Below are 24,464 nucleotides of genomic sequence, written 5' to 3'. Positions count from 1 at the left end.
CAGAGGCCTCTTTTTCAGGGTCATGTCTGTGAATTTGCCTTCTTTCATTGCTCATGTTACAATTTAAACTTAAACATCAACAGCTCTAATTTACCCACTTAGTACACTAACTAAATCTTAAGATGGGGGCTTCCTTCTCACACAACTTCTCTTCTTTCTCTGACTATTACTGCTTTTAGAATCACAGCAAAAATAAATGCTACTGCTACCACCTTCTCTATTTCAATTATTCAGAAAGCCTAGTCTCTAATGCATGTCATATACTAAAATTACCTCAAATTGTGTATGTGTGTTAGTCTGCAGTTTGACCCTATAAATACTATTAACACTACTTTATGCTGACAAGGCTAGAAATCTTAGAATATATTGATTGATATGGTTATTGCTGTTGTTTTGTATTTTTCTTTTCTAAATGTATGTTTAAAAATTTAACATTTTGTTCAACTTGGTTTGCTTTCCATTTCAGCCAACACCACCTCCTCGAAATGCTGGAAGTGATGTAATTCCAACAGGTAAATTATTATTGTTTGGCAGATTTTAAAGCACTGAAAAAAACTGCTCTGTAGCATTTATTCCAACTCATTTCATTCTGAGTGCAAATCCCACAGATGTCAGCTTTACCTTTCATTCTTTTGGGGTCAGTAAAAAGTACCAGTCTAATCTCCACCCAAAGAAAATTGCTGACCTTGTGCCAAAATTAGAAAGACTTAGTATTATTATGATAGCAACAAAGCGACAGTCATGATGGTGATAAGGTAAAGTGTTTTGTGGGAATCCCATGAGCATCAACTTTGTCTTTCATCCTGCAGGGAGGCAATGAGTATCAAGATTGTCAAGTTCGTTTTTTTTTTTCTTTCCTTTAAAAAAAGACTAGAGATGACTTTGCATACAGTTCAAAACTGCAAAGATATTGGATGTGAAAAAATATCAAATTAAGTGCTTTGTGAGATTTCAATTTGTCCTTCACAGTTCTTTGCTCAAATCCTGCCAAGTTAGTTTAACATTCCTTTTGCACACACTCTATAAACTACCAGCAATACACTGAAGTCAGTATGATTGATTATTCACCGGCTTGCAATATTATTATTGTTGTTTTCTTTGTGCAAGCAGGTTCTATGATTAAATGGTAAGTTCTTGATAAAACAAGCCCAAACAACAGTTTCAATTCCAGTCAGAATAGCATTCACTTACATTCTTTTTATGCTCTCAGGACAAACAAAATTATCCAAAAATTGATTCCTGTTTATCTGTGTCAAAATAAAATCATCATTTTATTGAATATTATTTGAATGAGATTCATGCAGTTTGAATTATTGTCTTTTCAGCATACAATGATAAAGTTGTTGCATTCCTTCGTCAACCTAACATAAGTGAAGTCTTAAAGGAGAAACAGTCTTGTTATGCATCCAACAGTTCTCTTCGAGATAAAATCAATAAAATTCGTTCTGAAGGCACTGAAGCCCTTGATCGCCTTTCTAATGATATTGAATTAACAATATTATTAAGGTAAATTAGTTTACCAATATATCTATTTGATTATTTTTTTCTTCTATTTCACCCAAGAAAATATCAGAGAATAGAGATAACCAAGCTGATTGAGTTCAACAGTTCATATTCTATCACTTGCACCTTGTTGTAGTAGGGTCTAAACACTTAATTCTAAATGGCTTAGTCTATCTCGCTATAATTTGATGCTGTTTAACCACAGGCCAGCCTTGATTGAGCTGACATAATCAATGCTATTCTTGTCATAACATTCCATCTTATCTTGTAATCTGTAAGCAAGTGCTACAGAAGACATTCATTGACATTTCATCATTCACTGATGAATTCAGTTCTTGCTATGATAGAAACTGTCTACAATAGACCATCATCATCTCAAAAGAATGATTTATCTCTCACCTAGAGTAATATCACTAGTTTTGTTCTGTGGGTTTCATTGGAAATTAAAAGAAGCAGATACAACCGATTTTTAAAAAATTCTCTTCATTATTCATTTTTGTTGGGGGTTTTTTTTTCTACTATTTTATATCGGTTATTCCATGTTTTTATGAGTATTTGTTTTTTCCCCCTTTTTTGCAAATATGGGCATTCAGTGTTATTTGAGTCAACATTAGTGACTCTCAGCACTGTTAACTACTAATCTGAGGAATAGTTGTGAAAGCTATTTGTCAGCCTGGCATTCTGTGGCAAATAGAATTATTGTCCCTCCCAGCAGTACAAACACAGCTGTTTCAGTTCATTACTATATAATCAATTAGTCCAGCACCTTAAACTTCACAGCCAGAGTGCTATTTTGAAATATATTTCCCTATGCTTTTATTGTTCTACACTACAACATATCTCTTCATTCATCATCACAAATTGGTCTCAGAATCAGTTTTTGATAATTGGAGTTCATTTATCTTCTGCATGAGCATCATTATAGTGCCTTCTTAAATTATGAAATATATAGTAAATTTGAATAACTTTGTACTACATTCATTTTCATTGTTAGTTGTAATATAATTACCATCTCTATATACTTTATGCTAAATGTCATTTTAAATGTCTACAAATATTTGTTTCTTTACTTGTTTGTTTAGCTTATGTGAGAATGAAATCATGTCCTATGTTCCTCCTCATCTACAACAATCCTCTTTAAGCTCAGGGGTCCATTCCCCATCAGGTTCACCACAAGCTTCTCCAGGTAAAAAAATTTTCTTGCATCAGTTTCTTTCTTTCACTTAAACATTACTAGGAAATGAAAAAATTCATATTACTAAAGCAAAAATATATGGATGTGTGTGTGTGAGTACACATTTGCATGCATGGAAGATAAACTTAGAATCAAGAGGTCTTAAGGAAAACTTAGCAGTAACAAAGGTTTAAGCTAGTAGGAAAGAAGTCGGCGCTAAAAGCAAAACAACCATCTTTGGTTTCAAGACGAAAGATGTTCTTCCATCAGGATAATGTTCGGCCATATACAGCAAGGATGACATTCCATAGGTTGAAGCAGTTTGAATGGGAAGCTATGCTTCATCTGATTATCATTTATTCTGCAGTCTTCAAAATCATTTGGACAGAAAAAATATGAATTCTGTAGATGAGGTCAGGACAGTACTGGAGGAGTAGTTTTCCTGAAATGGCATGAAAATAACAACTGTCTTTAAAGCATATAGTACAAGTGACTGTAATGACTCAGTACTTTATGACATGAAAATGTTAGTAATCATCAATAATTGTTTACTATTTGGAGGCATCTTCTGTAAAATTAATTTTGGAAAGCGGCCTTGCAAGTCTACTAGATAGATGGAAGAACATTGTAGAAAATAAAGGAGAGTATGTTTTAGATTAAAAGAGAGCATTGTTTATCTTAATTTTGAAACATAAAAGAAGTATTAAAAAACCCATTATTTATGGGATGACCCAATAGTATGCAAGAAAGAAAACTGCACTGGTATTGACATATAAAGAAGAATTGATCACTTAATGTGAATGGAACTTGCAGAAGAGGAAGACCCAGGAAAATATGTGATGAAGTGGTAACAGCTGGACCCAACTCAGTGAATCTTACTTCTGGTCACATGATATATACATACGCACATACATAACTGGGCCATTCTCTTAAGTTCCTTCTCATGGCACCCTCACCACCCAGCATGTCTAACTATAACTTTCCCTGATTCCAACCAGAACCATTTAACATCACTTCTTCAGAAAATTCTTGTCTAATGTATTGATCTTGATAAAAGGAATTGAGAAGGTTATCTAAATGTATAGAAGTACTAATTTCGATACAATGAAATGTCTTCTGTATTGTGATGGCGACATGACCCTTAAATAATTTGTATGAATTGTGGGAGAACAATTGTTAGACTGTCTCTCTTGTTATGTAAGCTATTGGTAGCAATGTCTTTACCAGAAAGCAATCTTTGCTCTATCAACTGAGATTATTCTGAAAGTTTTCCTGAAATGGCATGAAAATAACTGTTTTTAGAGAATATAGTACAAGTGACTGTAATGAGTCAGTACTTTGTGACATAAAAATGTTAGTAAACATCAATAATTGTTTACTATTTGGAGGCATCTTCTGTAAAATTAATTTTCTATTATAGCTATAGCCATAAGCTGGAACTAATAAAAGATATTTAGTTTAATAATCAGATTTTGAACAATATGTGGGTTTCCATGTAAATGTTAACTGGTGTATTTATTTCCTACTTAGGTGTTCAACGACCAACTAGAGTTCCAGCTCCATACAAAAGGGATTTCCAAGCAAAACTCAGGAATTTTTACAAAAAATTAGAAACTAAAGGATATGGTCAGGGACCAGGGAAATTAAAGTAAGTATTTAAAGAGATGTTTATTATTTTTTCTTTCATTTCTCATTTTTCAACCAAAATATATTCATGTATGTTGACTGTATGAGAGATTGTCAGTAAGAAGGTTTATAATTTGTGCCAAATGTCTTCTATAGCCCTGGGCCAACTAAAGTCTTGTGAGCAGATTTGGTAGGTGGAAATTGAAAGAAGCCCATTGTATATCAGTGTATGTATGTATGTATATATATATATATGTATATATATATATATATATTCATCATCATATCATTTTAACATCCACTTTTTCATGCTTGCATGGATCATATAGGGTTTATTGAAACAGATTTTCTACAATCAGATATTGCTAACCCTCACCTGTTTCCAAGCATGGTAATATTTTCCCTGGTGAATACTTGAAATGAACAAAACTGTTTATATGACAGTGATAATCATATACAATTATTACATAGTGATGCTACATAGCGGGCTGAACCCAAAACCATATGGTCGAGAAGCAAACTTCTTTACCACATAGCTATGCCTGCCATTCAATATGATAAGGCATATATGTTGAATAGTCACAGACACAAATAAATGAGAACAACTAATGGTAGAACTAAAAATATTCTTTCGGAAACAAAAATACCCACCAAATCTCAATATCTGTCATATGGAGAAACTCTGACAATGAGGGCAAAGACAAAAACAAGAACATAAATATTCCACCCGTAACTCTAGAAACCATAGCATCTTACATTTGGCTAAACAGTGCCTTCCAGTCCTACACCAATCATCAAATCTCAGAAAAATAATTAACCTATTTAAAACAGTTGACATAAATTTACACATGCAATGTATGTACTTTAAATCAGTTGACATAATTATACACCGCCTGATTTAGAACCTGTCACCTGAGCTAGTACTCATCCACCTGCCAACTAATAAGCCAATTAGATGTTTCATGTAAATATTTACTACCCTATAGGCTGGTCCTGCCACTCCAGCTCTGTCAACTTCATCATCACGTCTTGTTTCATCAAATGTACAGTCATCACGTCTTACCACTCTGGCTCTGTCAACTTCGTCGTTGCATCCTGTTTTGTCAAATTTATGGTCAACAGCCAAGCTCCACCACCTCACCAGTTGTTTCTTCTGCTTCAGATGATGACTCAAGGAGTGAGTAGTTTCCTAGTTCAGAATGAAATGATTCCAATAGCGATGATGATGTTCCGGTGAATCAAAGGTACAGGTGGGCAGCAGTGAATGGCTCTGGACAACAGAATGTTGTGTGGCAAGCGAGAGACAATTTCATCCAATGGCATGGGTTTACTAGTATCCTTGGCATAAAGGCAGAAATTGAACCTGGAAGTTTGCCATTGGAAATCTTCCATGAGTTTTTGACAGATGAAATGTTCCAATATATAGCAGATGAAACAAATGACTATGCTGAAAACCATCCCCAGCATGTCAGACCTGAACAAGGCAGTGATTGGATTTCAACCACAGGGGACAAAATCAAAGTTCTTCTTGCCCTGCTGATATTGATGGGCATCATGAAGGAACCGACTCTGGCATCATATTGGAATCGGGATCCAGCCATGTCGACACCTTTCTTTCTGGAAACAATGCCACATGATTGATTTTTGGCACTTCTTTGAAATCTACATTTCAACTCAGGCAAGAACAGGATGACAAGCTGCACAAAATATGTCCTGTCATTGATGAAGTGGCTGAAAATTTCAGGACCGTGTATGTCCCCAAACAGGACATATGTGCAGACAAAAGTTTGTGGAAATTCAAGTAATACAGCCCAACCAAATGTGCCTGCTTTGGAGTCAAGGTTTATAAAGTATGTCAGTCAACTGGCAGAGCCTGTGGGTACTTGTGGAATTACAAAATCTACACTGGTCAGGACAGATTGGATCTTCCAGCATCTACTCTAGCATCAACTGATGTTATGTTGTCGCTGAATGCAAATTTGTTTGACAAAGGCTACAATATTTATATGGACAACTGGTTTTCCAGACCAGACCTGTTCCTGAAGCTGCAGGTGAGGAGGGCTAATGCCTGTGGGACTGTGAGGATGCACAGGAAAAACAAGCTGCCCAATCTTCTCAAGATAAAACTTTGAAAGGGGGAATCAGTGTACTGATGCACCGATAGTGACATTCTCTCTGTAATGTAGCATGACAAGAAGAGTGCCTGCATGTTATCCACAATGCATTCTGCAAGCATGGAGGATACTAGGAAACAAGATGCAGACGGTAATGCCATTATGAAACCAAGTGTAATTGTTTCATACAATGAACGGATGGGTGGGGTCAATTGCTCAGATGAACTGGCAATGACACACAAATTGGTGAGAAAATTTGTGAAATGGTACAAAAAAGTTTTCTTGTATATAGTTGACATGTGTGTTGTGAACTCATATTTGATTTGGCAGATGCTTGGCTGTGTGGGGGATGGATTGACATTCAGGAATCTATTGTTCCATGAAATGATAGAAGCATCAGACCTGCTTAAGTACAGAATGCATGGACGTCACCACAGTAGATTCTCTCCTCACTGCATGGACATTTTCCATGATTGTTTTCCCTCACTGCCAAGAAGACAAATGCTTCAAAGAGATGCTCAATATATAAAGCAAAAGGGAAATGTAAGGAAACTAGATACCATTGTTCACAATGTGATATGCCACTGTGTGTGGTACCCTGTTTTGAACTTTACCACACTAAAGTCAATTTTTGAATTCACGTAATTGTAAATACATGAAGTTGATCTGACGTGTGTTGTTGAGTGATCTTATTCAGAAATAATACTGCATGAGCATCCTGCACAGAGATATAGTTTATGTAGATAAACAGTACTTACACTAAAGCGGTTGGTGTAAATGTATGCCGAATGTTATCTCACAATGAGTGCTGACCTCAATCAGCACGACTACCATTGCTGCATGCAGGCAACTGAATGAATCACCATCATAAACTGGTTAAAGTGGTTGATATAAATATATGCCAAACCATTGACATGCGCTAATTGCTGATATTAGCCGAGATGATTACCATCAATGCAACCTAGTAGCTTGATAACAAAAATCCCTTGTCATGGGGTTAAAGGATCACAAATTACCAACAGCCAATGATAACTACCAAACCTAAAACGACAAAGGCAAAGTCACATTAATGCGAAGAACTTCATTGTTAGACGTGAAATAATTGAACAAAGTAAAACTGAAAATTTCACAAATGGTAAAGAACTGATGGTTAATGAAAAAAAAAGAAAGAAAAAAACCTATTTACTGCATAACACACCTGCTATGGAATGAGAAATATCTAGGATCACAATGAATACATTGGTTTGGGTACATAAGCTACATATCAGAGATACATATCTTTAAGATGTTTCATGTAATGAACATCTAGATATCAGTGTAACCCTCCACCTCCATCACTTGAAAACCAATGGTAATGTGCTTATGTCCCTGTAACTTAGCAGTTCAGTAAAAGAGACTGATTGAATAAGTAATGCGTCTTTACAATTTCTTCATTTAAAACCCTTTAAAGCAATGTTCAGTGAAATGACTGAAACAAGTAAAAGAGTGTGTGTGTGTGTATATATATATATATATATAAGGTGTGTTATGAGAATTTATAGAACAAGTATCTTATAGAAACTCAACAGACTGTTAAAGATGGAGAAGAGAAGATGTTAAAAATTTGAAAAGAATTTAATCCATGCAATATTAACATGTAAATAACATGATAGAAAAATTAGAAATTAATTTGATTAAAATTAAATTAATTATATCTTACTGTTCTCCTCAGTGCGAAAAAAGAATACATCAAAAAAATAATATTATTATTGTTTAGGAAGACTTGATGGAGTGAGTATCACATAACATATTTGGATATACATATTATCCTTATGAAAGATTAAGATAGTGTGGTTGAGTCTCGTTGTGTATGAATTAAAACTGATGCGGCTAACGATTATTTGAAAATATAAATGAAATATATTTAAGAAACATTCTCTCTATATGAAAAGTAAAGGATGAAATAGAACTCAACCTTTTCATATATATATATATATATATATATATATTATTTGGTCTCACCTTTCCCTTCCCCTCTCACCTCTCTCTCTCTCTTTCTCTCCTTATATATATAAATATATTCTCACACACACGAAATACACAATAAATTGCAATATTTATATTCATTTTTTTGTCAGTTTGTCTATGATCATTGTTCTTCTTGTCAGTCTAATTCTATTTTGTTATTTCATTGTAGATTAACAGTAAAAAGAGATAATGTTTTAGAAGATGCCTTTAATAAAATAATGTCCACTTCTAAGAAAGAGCTACAGAAAAGTCGACTCTATATCTCATTTGCTGGGGAAGAAGGGTAAGTTGATAAGTTGAGTTTTTATTATTGTTATTATCATCATCATTAAGGCAGCAAACTGACAGAATCATTAGCGCACTAGACAAAATGCTTAGCAGCATTTTGTCCATCGTTATGTTCTAAGTTCAAATTCCACTAAGCTCAACTTTGTCTTTCCTCCTTTCAGGGTTGATATAATAAGTATCAGTTGAGGAATAGAATTGATGCAATCAACTATCTCCCTCTCTCTAAATTTCAGGCCTTGTGCCTAATGTAGAAAAGATTATTCACAGCATCATCATTGTTAAGACTAGCATAGTTGTTACAGCATGGAAGGAAAATGCTTTGTGGTATTTGTTCTAGTTCTTTATGTTCTGACTTCAAATCTTGATTGGTTCAACTTTGCTTCTCATCTCTCTAAGCTCAAGGAAATGAAATACCCATCATGTATTTGGATCAGTTTAATCAACTAATCCCTTCATTGCAAATTTGTGGCTTTCTGCCTACATCAGAAACAATAAGAGTTTTTGATTGTGATTTTGTGCCTATGTGAGAAAGGATTGTTATAAATATAGTATGTGCACATGCTCTTGCATCACTCGCCAGCATTTGTCATCATTGTGCATAATGTTGTTTAAAAAAATGCAATGGTATAAAAATATATACATAATTATATTAATAATTAAAAACAAATGATTAAATTTTTTAAAATTCATTTGTTGAAGTTAATCAAAATAGCTTATGTCAGAAGTGTGTCCAAACAAAAAGGATAGATTTGAATGATTATCTTTTAAAAAGGTCATTTACTGCTTAACTACTGAAAATGTCACAGCATACAAGAAATTATTTTATATAGGATTATAACTGTTTTTATTTTTATTCTTATAAGGACAGTCAGTTTGTAGAACCATGAGAGTGCTTGAATATTTTGTGGTATTTGTTCCACCTCTTTATGTTCTGAGTTCAAATTCTACCAAGGTCAGCATTGCCTTTCATCCTGCCAGGGTTGGTGAAATAGAGTACCAGTTATGTATTGGGCTCAATTTAATCAACTCACTCCTTCCCTCTGTTCACCCTGAAAAACTGCTGGCCTTGTGCCTAGATTAAAAATAGTTATTAAGGCAACAAGCTAGCAGTATCATTAGCATGCCGGGCAAAATGCTTAGCAGTATTTCTCCTGTTGCTACATTCTGAGTTCAAATTCCACCGAGGTCAACTTTGCCTTTCATCCTTTTGAGGTCAATAAATTAAGTACCAGTGAAACACTGGGGGTAATGTAATCAACTAGTCCCCTCCCCAAAAATTTCAGGCCTTATGCCTATAGTAGAAAGTATTATTATTATTTGGTCTTGTGCTGCCAGTATGAAACCTTCAGTCTCTGCTTTCAGTCCTGAACTTCTCAGCCACTTATGGGTTGTTTGATCTACATCAGCATTTCGACTTCTAAGTATAAACTGTCCATGCAGAGGCTTCTGGCTCCATCACTCCTCAGTTTGTTTCTGCCCACTCTTTTTTGCAGTCTGCTTGATCCATTTTTCTTGTTTGTGGCAGTGGTTTCAGGTTCTTCAACTATTTTAGGGTTAATGTCAAGTTCCTTTGCGAATTTGCAAGCTTCCTTGGCAATAAAATGTGACTTTTTGCTGCTTTCGTGTTTGCACACAAGTTGCAGCGTCCTGTCCTCTTCATTGCTGTTGTGGAGATCTTACAGCACAGTTCTACCTGCATAATTCTTCTTCCCCCATTACTTCTAGGTAGGTACAGACAATCAACATCTGCTTTTGGGTGGTGCATGTTCTTTGAAATTAGTATTTTTCTTGTATTCCTGTCCAGGCATTGGAGCTCTGTAAGATGCCAGTTAATGATGTTAAAATTATACTGGACTACTGGAAGTGCCAAGGTGTAAATGGCTTCAATGCGATTTTTAGAGTTCAGTTAAGTTTTTAGTATGAGTCTTATTCTCCTGTAATATTCTTTTCTTATTTTTTCCTTCATAGTAGCATATTGTATGCCATCTCCTTCATTTATCCCCAGGTATTTGTAATTTTTTTGTGGGTCAAGCTCCTTGATAGTAGTGTTGGTATCTAATTTAATGGAAGCTGTCTGCCTGAGCTTGCCTCTTACAAAATTTGCTTTAACACACTTATCAAGGCCAAAGTCCATCCCAATGTCATTGCTGAATTCTTTAACAGTTGTTAGCAGCCCTACTAGCTCTTTGTCATTTCTAGCAAACAGCTTCAGATTGTCTCCATATAAAACAGATGGTTTATTGTTGCATTGTAAACTTTGAACCCATATCTGGTGTTATTTAGTTTGTTTGAGAGTGGGATCAGTGCCATGCAAAAAAGTAATGGGGAAAAGGAGTCATCTTGAAAGATGCCTCGTTTGATGATGATGTTGTTAGTTTGGCTCATCCCATTACTATGGTTTAGAAGGAGACGTGTGTTCCACTTGGCCATGCTACCTTGTAAGAATTTGGAGATAACTGGAGAGATTTTATATATCTCGAGGGCCTTGAGTATCCAATTATGTGAAACACTATCAAACGCTTTCCTATAGTCTATCCATGCCATACTCAGGTTTTTCTTCTTGCTCAAGTAATTCTCTACAATCTTTTTACTTATGAGTAACTTATCTTTGCACTCATAAGAATTCCTTTTACAGCCTTTTTGAGCTTGTGGAAGGATAGATCTCTGTTCAAGGAAAGTGTATATTCTGTCAGTTAATATGGGTATGAGGATCTTGTAGGTGGTGTTGAAACATGTTATCGGTCGGTAGTTCTTTGGATTTTTTGTGTCTTCAGTTTTTGGTAGAAAGTATGTTGTTAAAAATCAATACTTCTTATGTTGGTTATTTGGTTTAAAATGAAAAAAAAAAAATTTTAAGAGAAACTCAAACTAAAAATATAAATCTCATAACAAAATGCAATTATTTTCAGAAATATTATAGTTCGTTTTTAGCACACCATCACTGATGTCAGCTAGAATTTCATATTTGTTATCCTTTTTTTCAACTTTACACAAATTTCACTTAGTTTGTGTAAACAGGTTATGCAGCAACAGATTATTTTCAGTATCTTATTTTGTCAAAAGGCCTTGCAATATTCCATAATATAACAGGCATAACAGTATGCCTTTCTATCGCAGACCTGGTCATATTCCATTACAGACCTAGCCATATTCCTGACAATTACAGATCTTACAATGCTGTTCATATTTTATTATCTTCTTCAGGTTAGACTATGGGGGACCATCAAGAGAGTTTTTTTTCCTGTTGTCACGCCAGCTTTTCAACCCATATTACGCTTTGTTTGAATATTCTGCCAATGACACCTACACTGTACAGATTAGCCCAAGGTCCAGATTTGTGGATAACTACCAAGAATGGTAAGTGGCATCAATTTACACCATATTATATTGAGGGGAATATTTTGTATATTTGTATTCTTTCCAGGTCACACACACACTCACTGTGAAGGCTAAACAAAATATTTTATCTTTAAATTTTGAAAATTTCTATATCAGACACATTATTAAGACTAGAAATTTCATTGTAGAAAACAACTATTAAAGCTAAGTACTGACTACGTAAAAAGGATATGGATGCAGTCCTGTATTGTAACACAGAAATGAATGTAACATGAAATATTTGCAGCATAGTTTTAAAATAAAGTTTATTTCATAAAGGTAATCACTACTGTTTCATATATAATCAACCAGACTATCAAATGCCCCTAAACATCACTGGTCACAATGCATTTCTGTTCCCTTGATTTCACACACCCTTTTCTTCTATTTGGGCCCAAATTGTTTGACTATGTTGTCTTCCTATTGCTTTGTAAGTCTTCTGGGTGATCTCTTATATACCACTTGACTGTAGCCCATGTTTCTTGCAACATGTTCATCTTAGTGAAACTTGTGCTTTCAGTATTCCACAATCACATTGGTCACTTCACTTTTGTTCTGAAGTTCCTTGTTCCCCATAATGATATGCTCCCATTATGATGTTCCTAGCATAGATCTTTCCATGACCCTATGTCTCATAGCTAATCACTATTCATTATTCCTTGTAGTAAATCATGTTTCTCTTGCATATGAGAACATAAGTGGGATAGTACTGTTGAAGTGCTGGGTTTGTCTAACTTTACTTGGAGTGTGTATTTAATCAAGGCAGAAACCTTCCTTCCTGTTCTTACTTTGCTGATTTTTAGGCTGTTTTGATAGTCTAATGACTATGATCTTGTAGAATTGAAACAGGAGGTGTATGGGGCAACGGTTTCTCAGATTTTCCTTATCAACTTTCTTATAAAGTAAGATAGTATTCAATCCGTTCTACAGTGGAGTATTTTTCCTATTTTCAAATATTGATTATAGCATAGAATGAGAATTTTCCACAACTGCTTTACTCCCATTGTTTTACTGTCTTTTCCTGGCACTTAAGCTCTGTTCATCGACTTCAAAGCATTCTCAGTTTCACTGATCATTGACAATAGATGATTAAGTGTCACTGATGATTTAAAAAGACTGGAATAAAAGTTATGCTACGAGCCCATTTTTGTGCTTGACCTCTGATTTATATAGTGCCATCTCTCTCTTACCTCACTGTAGACTTTAGACTTACAGTTCTTGCTCTCCACATAGAGCTTTTCATTTTCTGGATTAGTGAATCATAATCTTCATCATTTCCTTCAAGTTAACTCCGGGTTTCATTCCTGATACCATCCAGCAACTGTAATACATTGAAGACCTTGATGTATTGATTATTCATGCCTTTTTCTTTCTAATTTCATCAATGAGGATCTTTGTCTGTGGAAAACAGTGGTCACTGATAGTGTTGAATGACACTGAAGTTGAGATGTCCTGCAATATGCATTGTCAGTCAACTAGGAAGTAGTTATCTCATTTCAGTGTTGAACGTTAGGGTTATCTTCATCAATCTCTTTCCAGATATTTTCCTGACCACGCTGTTCCTGATGTATTGCATTTGTCATGTTGATTAAATGTTCTCTTCTTTCATTTTCCTCTTCCATAAAGTTTTTTTACCATTTGTTGCCCTACCACTTTTCCACTCGTGTCAGTGTAATTGAATTTGTGAACTGGCACATTATCCAGGTCTTGATAGAATTTCTCCATGTCCCTCAATCTTGCTGTCACAGGAGTATAGGTCTGGAAGATCAGGTATTTCTTGAGATATAAACATTTAGCTGCATTATTTAGACAAACCATAGGGTACAGGTTTTGATACCCATTCTTTACTTACAATGAAATCTATGCCACTTCTTGTGCTTGTATCATCTATTACTTTCCTTAGAAATAACAGTTTTCTCTCTCCAAATTAAGGTCATGTTGTGTCTGAATGGTAGAAAGACATGGTACTGAATGTGGAGGATGTGCAAAAGTTTGATAGAGGTGTAATGAGCATGCTTCATTTGGTGTATAATGTCAACGTGCATAAAACAACAGAGCAGAAATGAGCCAAGGGGGAAATGGGCATAACAGCTGCAGTGTATAAAAGATGACTGCACTGGAACGGACATGAAGACTGACATGTGAGTGGTGATATGCCAACCAATCCATGTGAAAGGTGGTGAAACTGAACCTTACAACAAAGTGAACAGTAACAAGTGGCGACATACTGTGCTGGAAAACCCATCTAATCCATGCAAGCATGAAAAACATGGAAAATGATGGCGATGATGATATTGTGTGTATACATAATACAGACTTGTTTGTATTTATAATATGTCTCTTTCTTTTTTCAGGTTCAGGTTCGCAGGACGTGTTTTAGGATTAGCTCTCGTCCATCAGTACTTACTGGATGCATTCTTCACTAGACCATTCTATAAAGCTTTGTTAAGAGAGTGAGTACATTTTCATTCATCATATTAATGTATACCACAGATGTTCAAGTTTTAATGAATATGTTACTGCTGTTCAAACTGATCATATGGGATGGGTCCCTATGGTCTACATCTATATCATAGACATATCCTCCACAATTAATCAGAGAGTCTCTATGTGGTCATTTGACTTGCTACAAATGCTGTCACATCTCCGTCATATCACATTTTACTGTCTTAAAAAAGAGGATACTTTACACAATGTAGTCAAAGAGATTTCTAAGACAGAATAGCCACAGTTAACTGCTTTTGATAATAATAGGTCTGCTCCATCAAGGCTGGCCTAACACTAAACAGGACTAAACACAGTGCTTTTTATGTTCCACTGGCATAGGTGCCAGCCAGATGGCTCTGGCATCAGCCACAACTGCAATTTCACTCGATTCAGCAGGTCTTCACAAGCACAGCATATCGCCCAATGATTGAAGGGTGCTTTTAATTACGCGACACTGGCATCGGCCATGACTATGATCTCACTTGGCTTGATGTCACTGCTTCCATGAGGCCCAAATCCCTAACAGTGCTTTTTACGTGTCACTGGCACGAGTTCCTCAGTGACTCACTTAAAGTTAACTATTCCATAATTTGTCTCCTCCTTTTCACTGCAGTATTTAATATCTACCATTAAAAATAATGAGGCTTGTACACTTAGAATTAATAAGGGGTGATAATGGGAAGGGAAAAATTAAACTTAACACTTGAAACTGCACAGTTCCTAGAATATCTATTACAGGAACAAGAACCTGGTATAGAAGGGGCCACCATTAGCAAGCTGTTACATATTTGCACAACTTGCTGGAAATAGCAGCCAAATCTCCTTCAAATCTCATTTTACTGTCTTAAATAAAGGATACATTAGACCATGTAGTTTGTAATATACAAACATGTGAAATGACCTTAAGTATTACACTTATAACCATTAATTTGCTTGTTCATGGCTGACCTGGGGCTAAACAACAACTATAACGGAGTGAAAGGAAGTAGAGGATATTTCATTAAAAATATTTCATTGTGCATCATTTTTCACATTTCTATAGCTAGTCTCATTCTTTCTCTTTCTATTCTATCATAGATCCTGGACAATAGCAGATGTTGAGGCTCTAGATACAGAATTTCACCAAAGTTTGTTGTGGATTCAGGATACAGATATTACTGAACATGATTTAGTGATGACATTCTCAGTAAATGAAGAAGTTTTCGGTCAGGTAATATGTCTGTTAATCTCTTGGTGCAAATCAATCTTACACATACAGTAACCTCTATACACTCACTACAAATGGTAAAGATATTCATCTTCATATTTTTTACATTAAGCCTTATAACTGGACCAATATATCAAGCCAGTTGTCTTTAACAGAAAAAGGCAGTCTCTTCAAGGACATTTTTATAAAATACATATTCTGTTGAAATTCAGCTCTTTCCTGCAGAGTGGTACCTTGGGTAGGCATCTTCTACTATAGCCTCAGGCTGACCAGAGCCTTGTGGGTGGATTTGGTTTATAGAAACTGAAGCTCATCATGTGTGTGTGTGTGTGTGTGTGTATATATATATATATATATATATATATATATATATATATATATATATATATATATATATATATATATATATATATATGAGCATATGTGGGGATAAGCAAATTAGACAGATCAATATATAAAGTATATTAAATACATGAAATACAAAATACATATACATATATACATATTTTGTATTTCATGTATTTAATATACTTTATATATTGATCTGTCTAATTTGCTTTTATACCCACTCAAGTTTGAATCTTTGAGCACTACTAAGTGTACTTTATACAGCAAATATCTGATCTCATCTATAAACTATATATACACAGTAATCCCTCGCCATATCGGGGATTTTTCTGTCTGATATATGTAAATTTATATCGCAGACTCCCCAGTATATCCGAGTTTCTATGGCAGATAGGTCTTTATATTTTTTTAGATTTTAATTACTTCTGTGGGAGGTTTTGGAACGTAACACCTGCTATAGTCAAGGGATTACTGTATGTATATGTGTGTCTATGTTTGTCCCCCCATCACCATTTGACAACTGGTTTTGGTGTGTTGACATCCCTGTAACTTAGTGATTCATTAAAAGAGACCAATAGAATAAGTACTAGGCTTAAGAAATAAATCTTGGGGTCAATTTGTTCAACTAAAACCCTTCACTTCAGGGCGGTGCTCCAGCATGACTGCAGTCAAATGTCTGAAACTAGTAGTAGAATAATATATACATTAGCCTTTATTACACAGTCATTAAAACATCCTCATTGGAAAACCTGTCATATTGGTTTGACATCGAAGTACAATAAAAGTAATAAACTGCATCTTTTGAGGAGCTGTACAGGAGACACTTTTTTAAACGTTGCTCATCATTGTCATGAATAGTATAAAACATTGAATTCTTTTAAGTAACAACAGTTCCCATCAAGTTTGCCTTCACCTGATTGATAGTGGCACTGAAATTCTGGGTAGAAGATTGAAGTATTTTTGATTTGACATAGCTAATTTTGACCTATAGAATATGGACACATAGATTTCTGTGACAATACCTTGTCACTGGATCTAGATCCCTTGATGGTGCTTCACTGTCCATCATCTTTGATATTCTAAGTTGACATGCCATTTTTTTCTTATTTACTTTTGTGAATCATATTTTTCAGTGAATTCAAACTTTTATTGTAATATTCTCAAAAGTAATTGAAGTTAATGAGTACTAAAAGTATACAAAACTTTAAAACCAGATTGTTATATAATTTGGAAAAGAATTTTTCTTTTTTCTTTTTCTTTTTCTTTTTCTTTTTTTTGTTTTTTTAATGATATTTCTGCTATATGATACTTTCTAAAATAACCCTTCTTCATCAAACTCATTTCTTCCAGGTTACTGAAAGAGAGTTAAAACCAAATGGAAAAAACATACCAGTGACAGAGAAAACTAAAAAAGAATACATAGAAAAAATGGTGAACTGGCGCTTAGAACGGGGAGTAACAGAGCAAACGGAATGTCTAATTAAGGGTTTCTATGAGGTACGTTGTCTAGCAAGTGATTAGTGGTGTTTTACATTTGATTAACTAATTGTTAGTACCAGTAATATATATCTATGCATGTGTGTCTGTGTATAGATAGATACAGGTTCAAACATGGTTGCATAGTTAAGAAGTTTGCTTCCTTACCACATGGTTTTGAGGGTGCATAGCAGCTTGGGCAAGTATCTGCTATTATAGCCCTGAGCTATCAAAGCATTGTGAAGGTATTTGGGTAACAAATTTTTTTTAAAAAAGCCTATCGTGTTTTATATATATATAAAAGTGAAATTTTGTCTCTCCGTCTGGGACCCCTGTATCTCAGTCCACATTTGCTCTACATAGACATATCATACCTTTTTGGGATCAGGATGATCCCAGGATTGACACTCTGGCCTTCATTTGCTTCTTGAACATCCAGCATTGAGATCTGATGTAAGAACATTAGGGCTGCTATTTCTAACAGGTAAGGCAACCGTGCGAGGTTTCAAACGGTTTACAAGAGTTACCTCCCTTTGCTATAATAATAATAAACGCGATATTCTGTGTCGGAAAACTGACCAAAACTTTGTGACAGTCTGAGATGATAGGATACCAATAGATGTTTTATTATTGCTCTTTTCAGTTTTGGGCGAAAGGCCTAATTATCCCTCCACAGGGGCTAGCCTAAAAGTCTGCACGGAATGTGACTTTTAAGCTAGTAAATATATATGTGTGTGTATGTTTGTGTTTCCTTGTCTTAATATCACATGATGGTTTTAAATGACTGTCGCTATCATATAAGCAGTGTCATTCATTTCTATTATTCTATGAAAATATGTTTGGACATGGGTAAATATTACCTTGCCTGAAAACAGGTGAGCGTTGGCAACACCAAAGGCATCTGACTGTTGAAAATTTTCCATAATAAACTCTGACTTATGCAAGTATGAAAAAGTGGACTTTAAAACAATGATGGTGATGTTTGGTCTCTGTGCTCATAAGGTTTGGATGGGTCATCATGGTCTAAATTAGTCCTTATTTGGAGTTACAGACCTTCTGATATGTCAGACTTGTCTGTTGCGTTTTTAGCAATTGTGTGTTCATATCTATCTATATATAAATACATACATACACACACACACACATATATATATATATATTTACAAGTTATTACAATTAAACCTTGGGAGAGGCATTATGCCGGTAATAAAGACACGCACTGGTTCAGTCCTTTATTCATTTATATAGTTTTTTGTTAAATTATTTCATTGCACTCTTGCAATCTCTTCAGTAACTTGTCTCTCCACTTCCATTTATTTTGAATGTATGATTTGGCATTGTTTTGAAACTGTTCGGTATGAGCATGTGAGTGTGTGCAAGCTCGTATGTGTGCACGCTCATATGTGCGTGCACACATACGAGCTTGTACACACTCACATGCTCATACCGAAGGAAGAAAGAAGTTCAAAGTCTCTATCTGATCTGATAGAAACGAAATTGTTACAAACACACATATGGACGCACATACTTACATATAAGCACGAACACATAAGTGCGTGCACACACTCACATGCTCATACCAAACAGTTTCAAAACAACGCCAAATCATACATTCAAAATAAATGGAAGTGGAGAGACAAGTTACTGAAGAGATTGCAAGAGTGCAATGAAATAATTTATCAAAAAACTATATAAATTGATAAAGGACTGAACCAGTGCGTGTGTTTATTACCGGCATAATGCCTCTCCCAAGGTTTAATTGTATTTCTTTCAACACATGTATCCACATCAAGAATCTTGCACACGAAATACACATACGAAATACAAGTTATTAACTATTTAAAAAAATTATTTAGAAAATAGTCACAAACCTTTGAGAAAGAAGTTTTCACATTGTGTGTAAATGCTTTTGTTGTTCAACCTCTTAAACATACATGTTCTGGGCCAATGCATATAGAGGAAGTTGCTTTTAGTTATGGTGTTGACTATTTCAAGTTTACTTTTGGATGAATTCTTATAAAGTATTCTTCTTTTGCCATTTGTTGATCGTTTTTGTCTTTTATTTTATAAAAAGGGAATATTTTGAATATTCTATTTGCATAAATGTCTAGATTTTTACTACATGGAACATTTCTAAGAGAAGAATCATTAATTTGCTGCTTGTGCATGTTCACATGTCTAGTTAGGTTTTGTAATTCATGTTTGCATTCATCTTCAATTAAGTGTCATTCTTGAATATGTTGGTTGTTCCTTGCTCAATTATTTCACATGCCCCACTACAAGAGTCTCCACAGTTTGTTACTGCATTATTTCTTTCTTCAGCATGAATCTCACCTTTAACTGAAATTTCTTGAAATTTGGTGGTTGTCTTTGGCTGTTAATGATTTGTGATTTTTAAAATATTATTTGTTGGAGATTTGATGATCGATATAGAATTGTTTGGTCAAATGTAGATTGTGGTTCATAGGATTATGAGTGACTACAAATAGAATATTTGTATTTGTCTATTTGTTTCCACCCCAGTGTGAGATTGGGATTTATTTTGCTATGGTTATGGCAAGATTTTAAAAACTTTTTGGAGTATTTCTGTTTTTGAAGGAACATGCCCACGGGCATATGGCATAGTGGTTAAGAGCGCAGGCTACTAACTCCAAGTTTCTGAGTTCGATTCCAGGCAGTGACTTGAATAATAATAATAATAATGATAATGATATCGGAAAATACTTTAGGAATGAGAACCCAGGTTTGAAATTTCTGGAGGGTATATCAGCTGAAACATTGTGTTAACAACAAACAAGATGAAGACAAATATCCATCAAATGTAAATAATGTACATAATTTCTCATCTCTTAAATATAGAACTGAACATATTTTGTTCTACCAGTCACTTCTCTTCTCTATTTGCTTCTGTAACTATTGAGCATATTGTATTGCCATAACGAAGGGCATGTTGCTTTATCTAAAATCTAATTATTGGTGTGTCCTTGCTGTAGAAATGGGTTTTAACTGTCTCATTTTCTTTAATTCTTAAAATGTCCAGAAAAGGGTGAGGGAGTTCAGTTTCATCAATTTTCATAATGAACGAGATCGATTCGTGAATATTATTTATTAATTTAAGGGATCTTGCAAGGTCATCCTTTATTCTGTTCCAAAATATGAAGCAATCATCCAAGAATTTTTTCCTGTTCCCTATTAAATAGGATTGAAAATGTTGATCAAAAGTAATTCTAGACAGGGTAGAGACAGTATAGACTTGTTTCTTCCAGGTATCTCATTACTAGTGTTGCAAACATGGCTTTTATTCCCATTGCCATACCTTGAGTTTTTTTAAGTAATGTTGGTTGTCAGAAGTAGTAGTTGTTTTCTAGTACAATAAACTCTTGATAATCTCTCCTGAATTCTTTGTGGGGGTTTGCCTCTCCAGAATTCTATTTTTTTTTAATAGATAATAACTTTAAAAAAATCTTTCTTTGAATATCAGGTCATCCCATAAGTTCTATCCAATTTTACCTTTTTTAAAATTAAATGAAATTTAATAGTATTTTAGAATGCCTAATAGAATTTAAAATTATTTTTATACATTTGTGTACATTTAAGCTAATTAAATATTATTTTACAGAATAATAGAATTAAAATTTCTTTGATTAAAACCCTTTCTAACATGGAAGTATCCAAAGGGCATTTGAGGCACATAATGCTTTATGAATACATAAAAGGAAACTCTGCAGCTGAAGCGACTCGAAACATACACTCACTTTATGGGAAAGAATGCTTGAATGAAAGAACTTGCAGAAGATGGTTTGCAAAATTCAGAAGTGGAGATTTCAGTCTTGAAGATGAAGATCGAACAGGACGTCCAGTTGAGTTTGATGATAGTCTCCTTGAGGCATTACTTGAAGAAAATCCTGCATTATCAATTGAAGAATTGGCAGTAAAGCTTAGTTTAAACCATACAACAGTTCATCATCATCTTCAACAACTTGGAAAGGTTTCTAAACTTGGAGAATAGGTGCTTCATGAATTGTCCAAAAGCAACCGCAAATCCCGAGTTGACATCTGCTCTTCTCTCCATTCTAACGAACTCATTTCACCCTTTTTGGATAGACTTGTGATGAAAAATGGATCTTCTATCGAAATGTTAAACGTCGTAAACTGGCTTGGTAAAAGGGAAAAAGCTCAACCACAACCGAGAAGGGGACTTCATGGGAAAAAGGTTCTTCTCTCTATCTGGTGGGATTGCAAAGGAGTAATTCACTTTGAATTGTTCCCACCTAATGAAACAATCAATGCTCAAGTCTACTGTCAGCAATTAGAATGTTTGAACCAAACTTTGAAGAAAAAAAAGACACGCTTTAGTGAATCGTAAAGGAGTGATGTTTGATCAAGACAACGCGCAACCCCACACTGCAAAGATCACATCACAGATTGAAGAGCTTGGTTGGAAAAAAAATCCTCATCCACCTTATTCTCCTGACCTTGCTCCTTCAGACTACCATTTGTTTCGTAGTTTGCAGAATCATTTGGGGGACATAACTTTCGCAAGCCAGGAGGAGGTCGAAACTGACATTTCAGAGTTCTTCGCTTTAAAACCAAAAGAGTTTTACATTGATGGGATTAAAAAGCTTGTAAATAGATGGAAGGAAGTCTTAGATAATCAGGGAAAGTACATTGATGATTAAATTTTCATTAAATATAACATTTGATCACTTGTTTTCTTTATTCAAAATTCAGACAGAACTTATGGGATGACTTGATAGTTATTTTTACAAAACTTTTAAATTCAAGGCTAAGTTCCCTCTTGAATTCAGTTATGCTATGTCCTTTATGTTCTGAGTTTAAAGTTTAGCTTGGCTTCATTTTGCTTTTCATCCTACCAATACTTGTGTGTGTGATCATATAATCATATACAGTAATCACTTGCATATCGCAGTTCACCTATCACAACCTCATTACATTGTGGATTCTTCTGGCTAATATATGTAAATTTATATTGTGGACTCCTCAGTATATCATGGATTTCTGTGGCCAATAGGTATTTATATTGTTTTAGATTGTAATTACTTCTGTGGTAAAATAAGCATTTTCATGCCTAAAAATTATTAAATTAAGACATACAGTACAGTACTGTATAACACATTAATCAAAATATATTAAAAGAAAATATGTAGTGTACCATAGGCGAAAGCTGGTGTTGTTTTGTATTTATAATAAAGTAAATATATGCAAATAATAAAAAAATATATATGCAGTATTGTTTCTACTTCACGGATTTTCAACTATCATGGCAGGATTTTGAAACCCAACACCCGTGATAGTTGAGGGATTACTGTATTTGTAAACTAGGAGTGGAACCTGTTTATTAGTTAGACCTGGGCAAGCAGTCATGTGCCTTCTCCATAAGTGATATGTCTATACATATGTAGTACTGTATTGATATGCAGTGTCTCTCAAATAAAGATGTCTTGTTAGCTAATGTATGCTGTAAAATAAGAAACTAGAGGACTAAATACTTTGTGGGATTTAATTATATTGTTGTACATTCTGAATTAAAAGTAATCTCTCACTCAGGAGTCAGCTTTGCCTTTCATCAGTCCTGGATTGATGAAATGGGTATCAATATTTGCCTTATCAATATCTCATAGAAACTGATTTTAATACACTACAAACATGAATTTTTGTTATTTGCTAATTGTTTGTGTGGGTGTGTGCTGGATAAATAACAGTTATGTGCTAATGTGGATTCTGTCCACGGTCCTCATACACTTCAAGCCTCTTTCACTTTGCGTCACTGTTAAAATATTATTTCCTAAAAGGCTGTTTATTTCTTCTGTACAGGTGATTGACCATCGTTTAGTTTCTGCTTTTGATGCCCGGGAACTGGAACTTGTAATTGCTGGAACAGTAGAAATTGATATTAATGACTGGAGGAAAAACACTGAATATCGTTCAGGTAGGAGTTGACACTTGTTAATATTTGTTAATGTTTTGTTGTTGTCATTGTTATTTGATGTGTTCCATTCCACCAGTTATGTAGCTGAAATACAGTGTACAGTGATATCACCAAATTTGCTAAAAATAACGAACATCTTATCCACATTAGTATGATAAAATGAATGAGAAAAAATGTATCTGCATATATGGGCAGTGCTCTAGTATAACTACGGGAAGAAGGCTGAAATAAGATAGAGCATGTATGTAATATAGCTGCTGAGTGATGAGAGTGGTGGTGGGGGTATCAATCCACTACAGTGTAGGCCGTTGTTTGTTATAATATTTGTTGCTATGGCCACAATGATAGAAGGAAACAGAGTGGGGTTAAAGGTTATAAGCGGTTGAGAGGCAGTGGGGAATATCACCAAAGAGTGCGTAAGAGGTGAGACAATGTGAGAACAGTTTGAGCAGTCAACACTATCTGGTGACAAGCAGTAAGAACAGCTGATATAGTGTGTATCTCCAGTCAAAATAATGAAAACAATGTCATTCGGTTTGTCTGTCACTTGTTTAGTAATGTGTATGTGTGTGTAAAATGCAGGGATAGAGAGAGAAAACGAGGGATTTAGGGAAGAAATAAACACACACATGCAAGAACCTGAATGATGCAAACGAATGAAAATTTTGGAATTATGACAGTGGAAATTCACTGGTTTGAATGAGTGTGTGTGTGAATACATATGCATACATACATACATACATACATATATATATATATATATATATATATATATATATATATATATATATATATATATATATATATATTCACCTACACACACACACACACACATACTCTCTCTTTCATTCAAAGCTGAAGATTCTCTCTCTTACTACTTCACATTTCTCATGTGTTTTTATCATT

The 24,464-nt window shown here is 34.6% G+C and overlaps 1 protein-coding gene across 17 annotated transcripts in view; it reads left to right on the top strand.

Moving 5' to 3' along the window:
* The window catches only part of LOC106872160 (E3 ubiquitin-protein ligase HECW2), a 105,148-nt gene that overhangs the window by 76,341 nt on the left and 4,343 nt on the right, over positions 1-24,464 (top strand). For all 17 annotated transcript variants that reach the window (XM_089351101.1, XM_089351097.1, XM_089351100.1 and 14 more), the window contains 10 exons: positions 467-512; positions 1,326-1,506; positions 2,586-2,689; positions 4,208-4,325; positions 8,594-8,707; positions 11,917-12,069; positions 14,445-14,543; positions 15,655-15,787; positions 17,483-17,629; positions 23,444-23,558. In XM_089351101.1, the coding sequence (XP_089207227.1) occupies positions 467-512; positions 1,326-1,506; positions 2,586-2,689; positions 4,208-4,325; positions 8,594-8,707; positions 11,917-12,069; positions 14,445-14,543; positions 15,655-15,787; positions 17,483-17,629; positions 23,444-23,558 (1,210 nt within the window). The remainder of the gene's footprint in view (positions 1-466; positions 513-1,325; positions 1,507-2,585; positions 2,690-4,207; positions 4,326-8,593; positions 8,708-11,916; positions 12,070-14,444; positions 14,544-15,654; positions 15,788-17,482; positions 17,630-23,443; positions 23,559-24,464) is intronic.

Source organism: Octopus bimaculoides, chromosome 4, assembly GCF_046866305.1.
Source record: "Octopus bimaculoides isolate indiv1 chromosome 4, ASM4686630v1, whole genome shotgun sequence".
NCBI lineage: Eukaryota > Metazoa > Mollusca > Cephalopoda > Octopoda > Octopodidae > Octopus > Octopus bimaculoides.
This window is presented reverse-complemented; position numbering and strand designations above follow the sequence as displayed.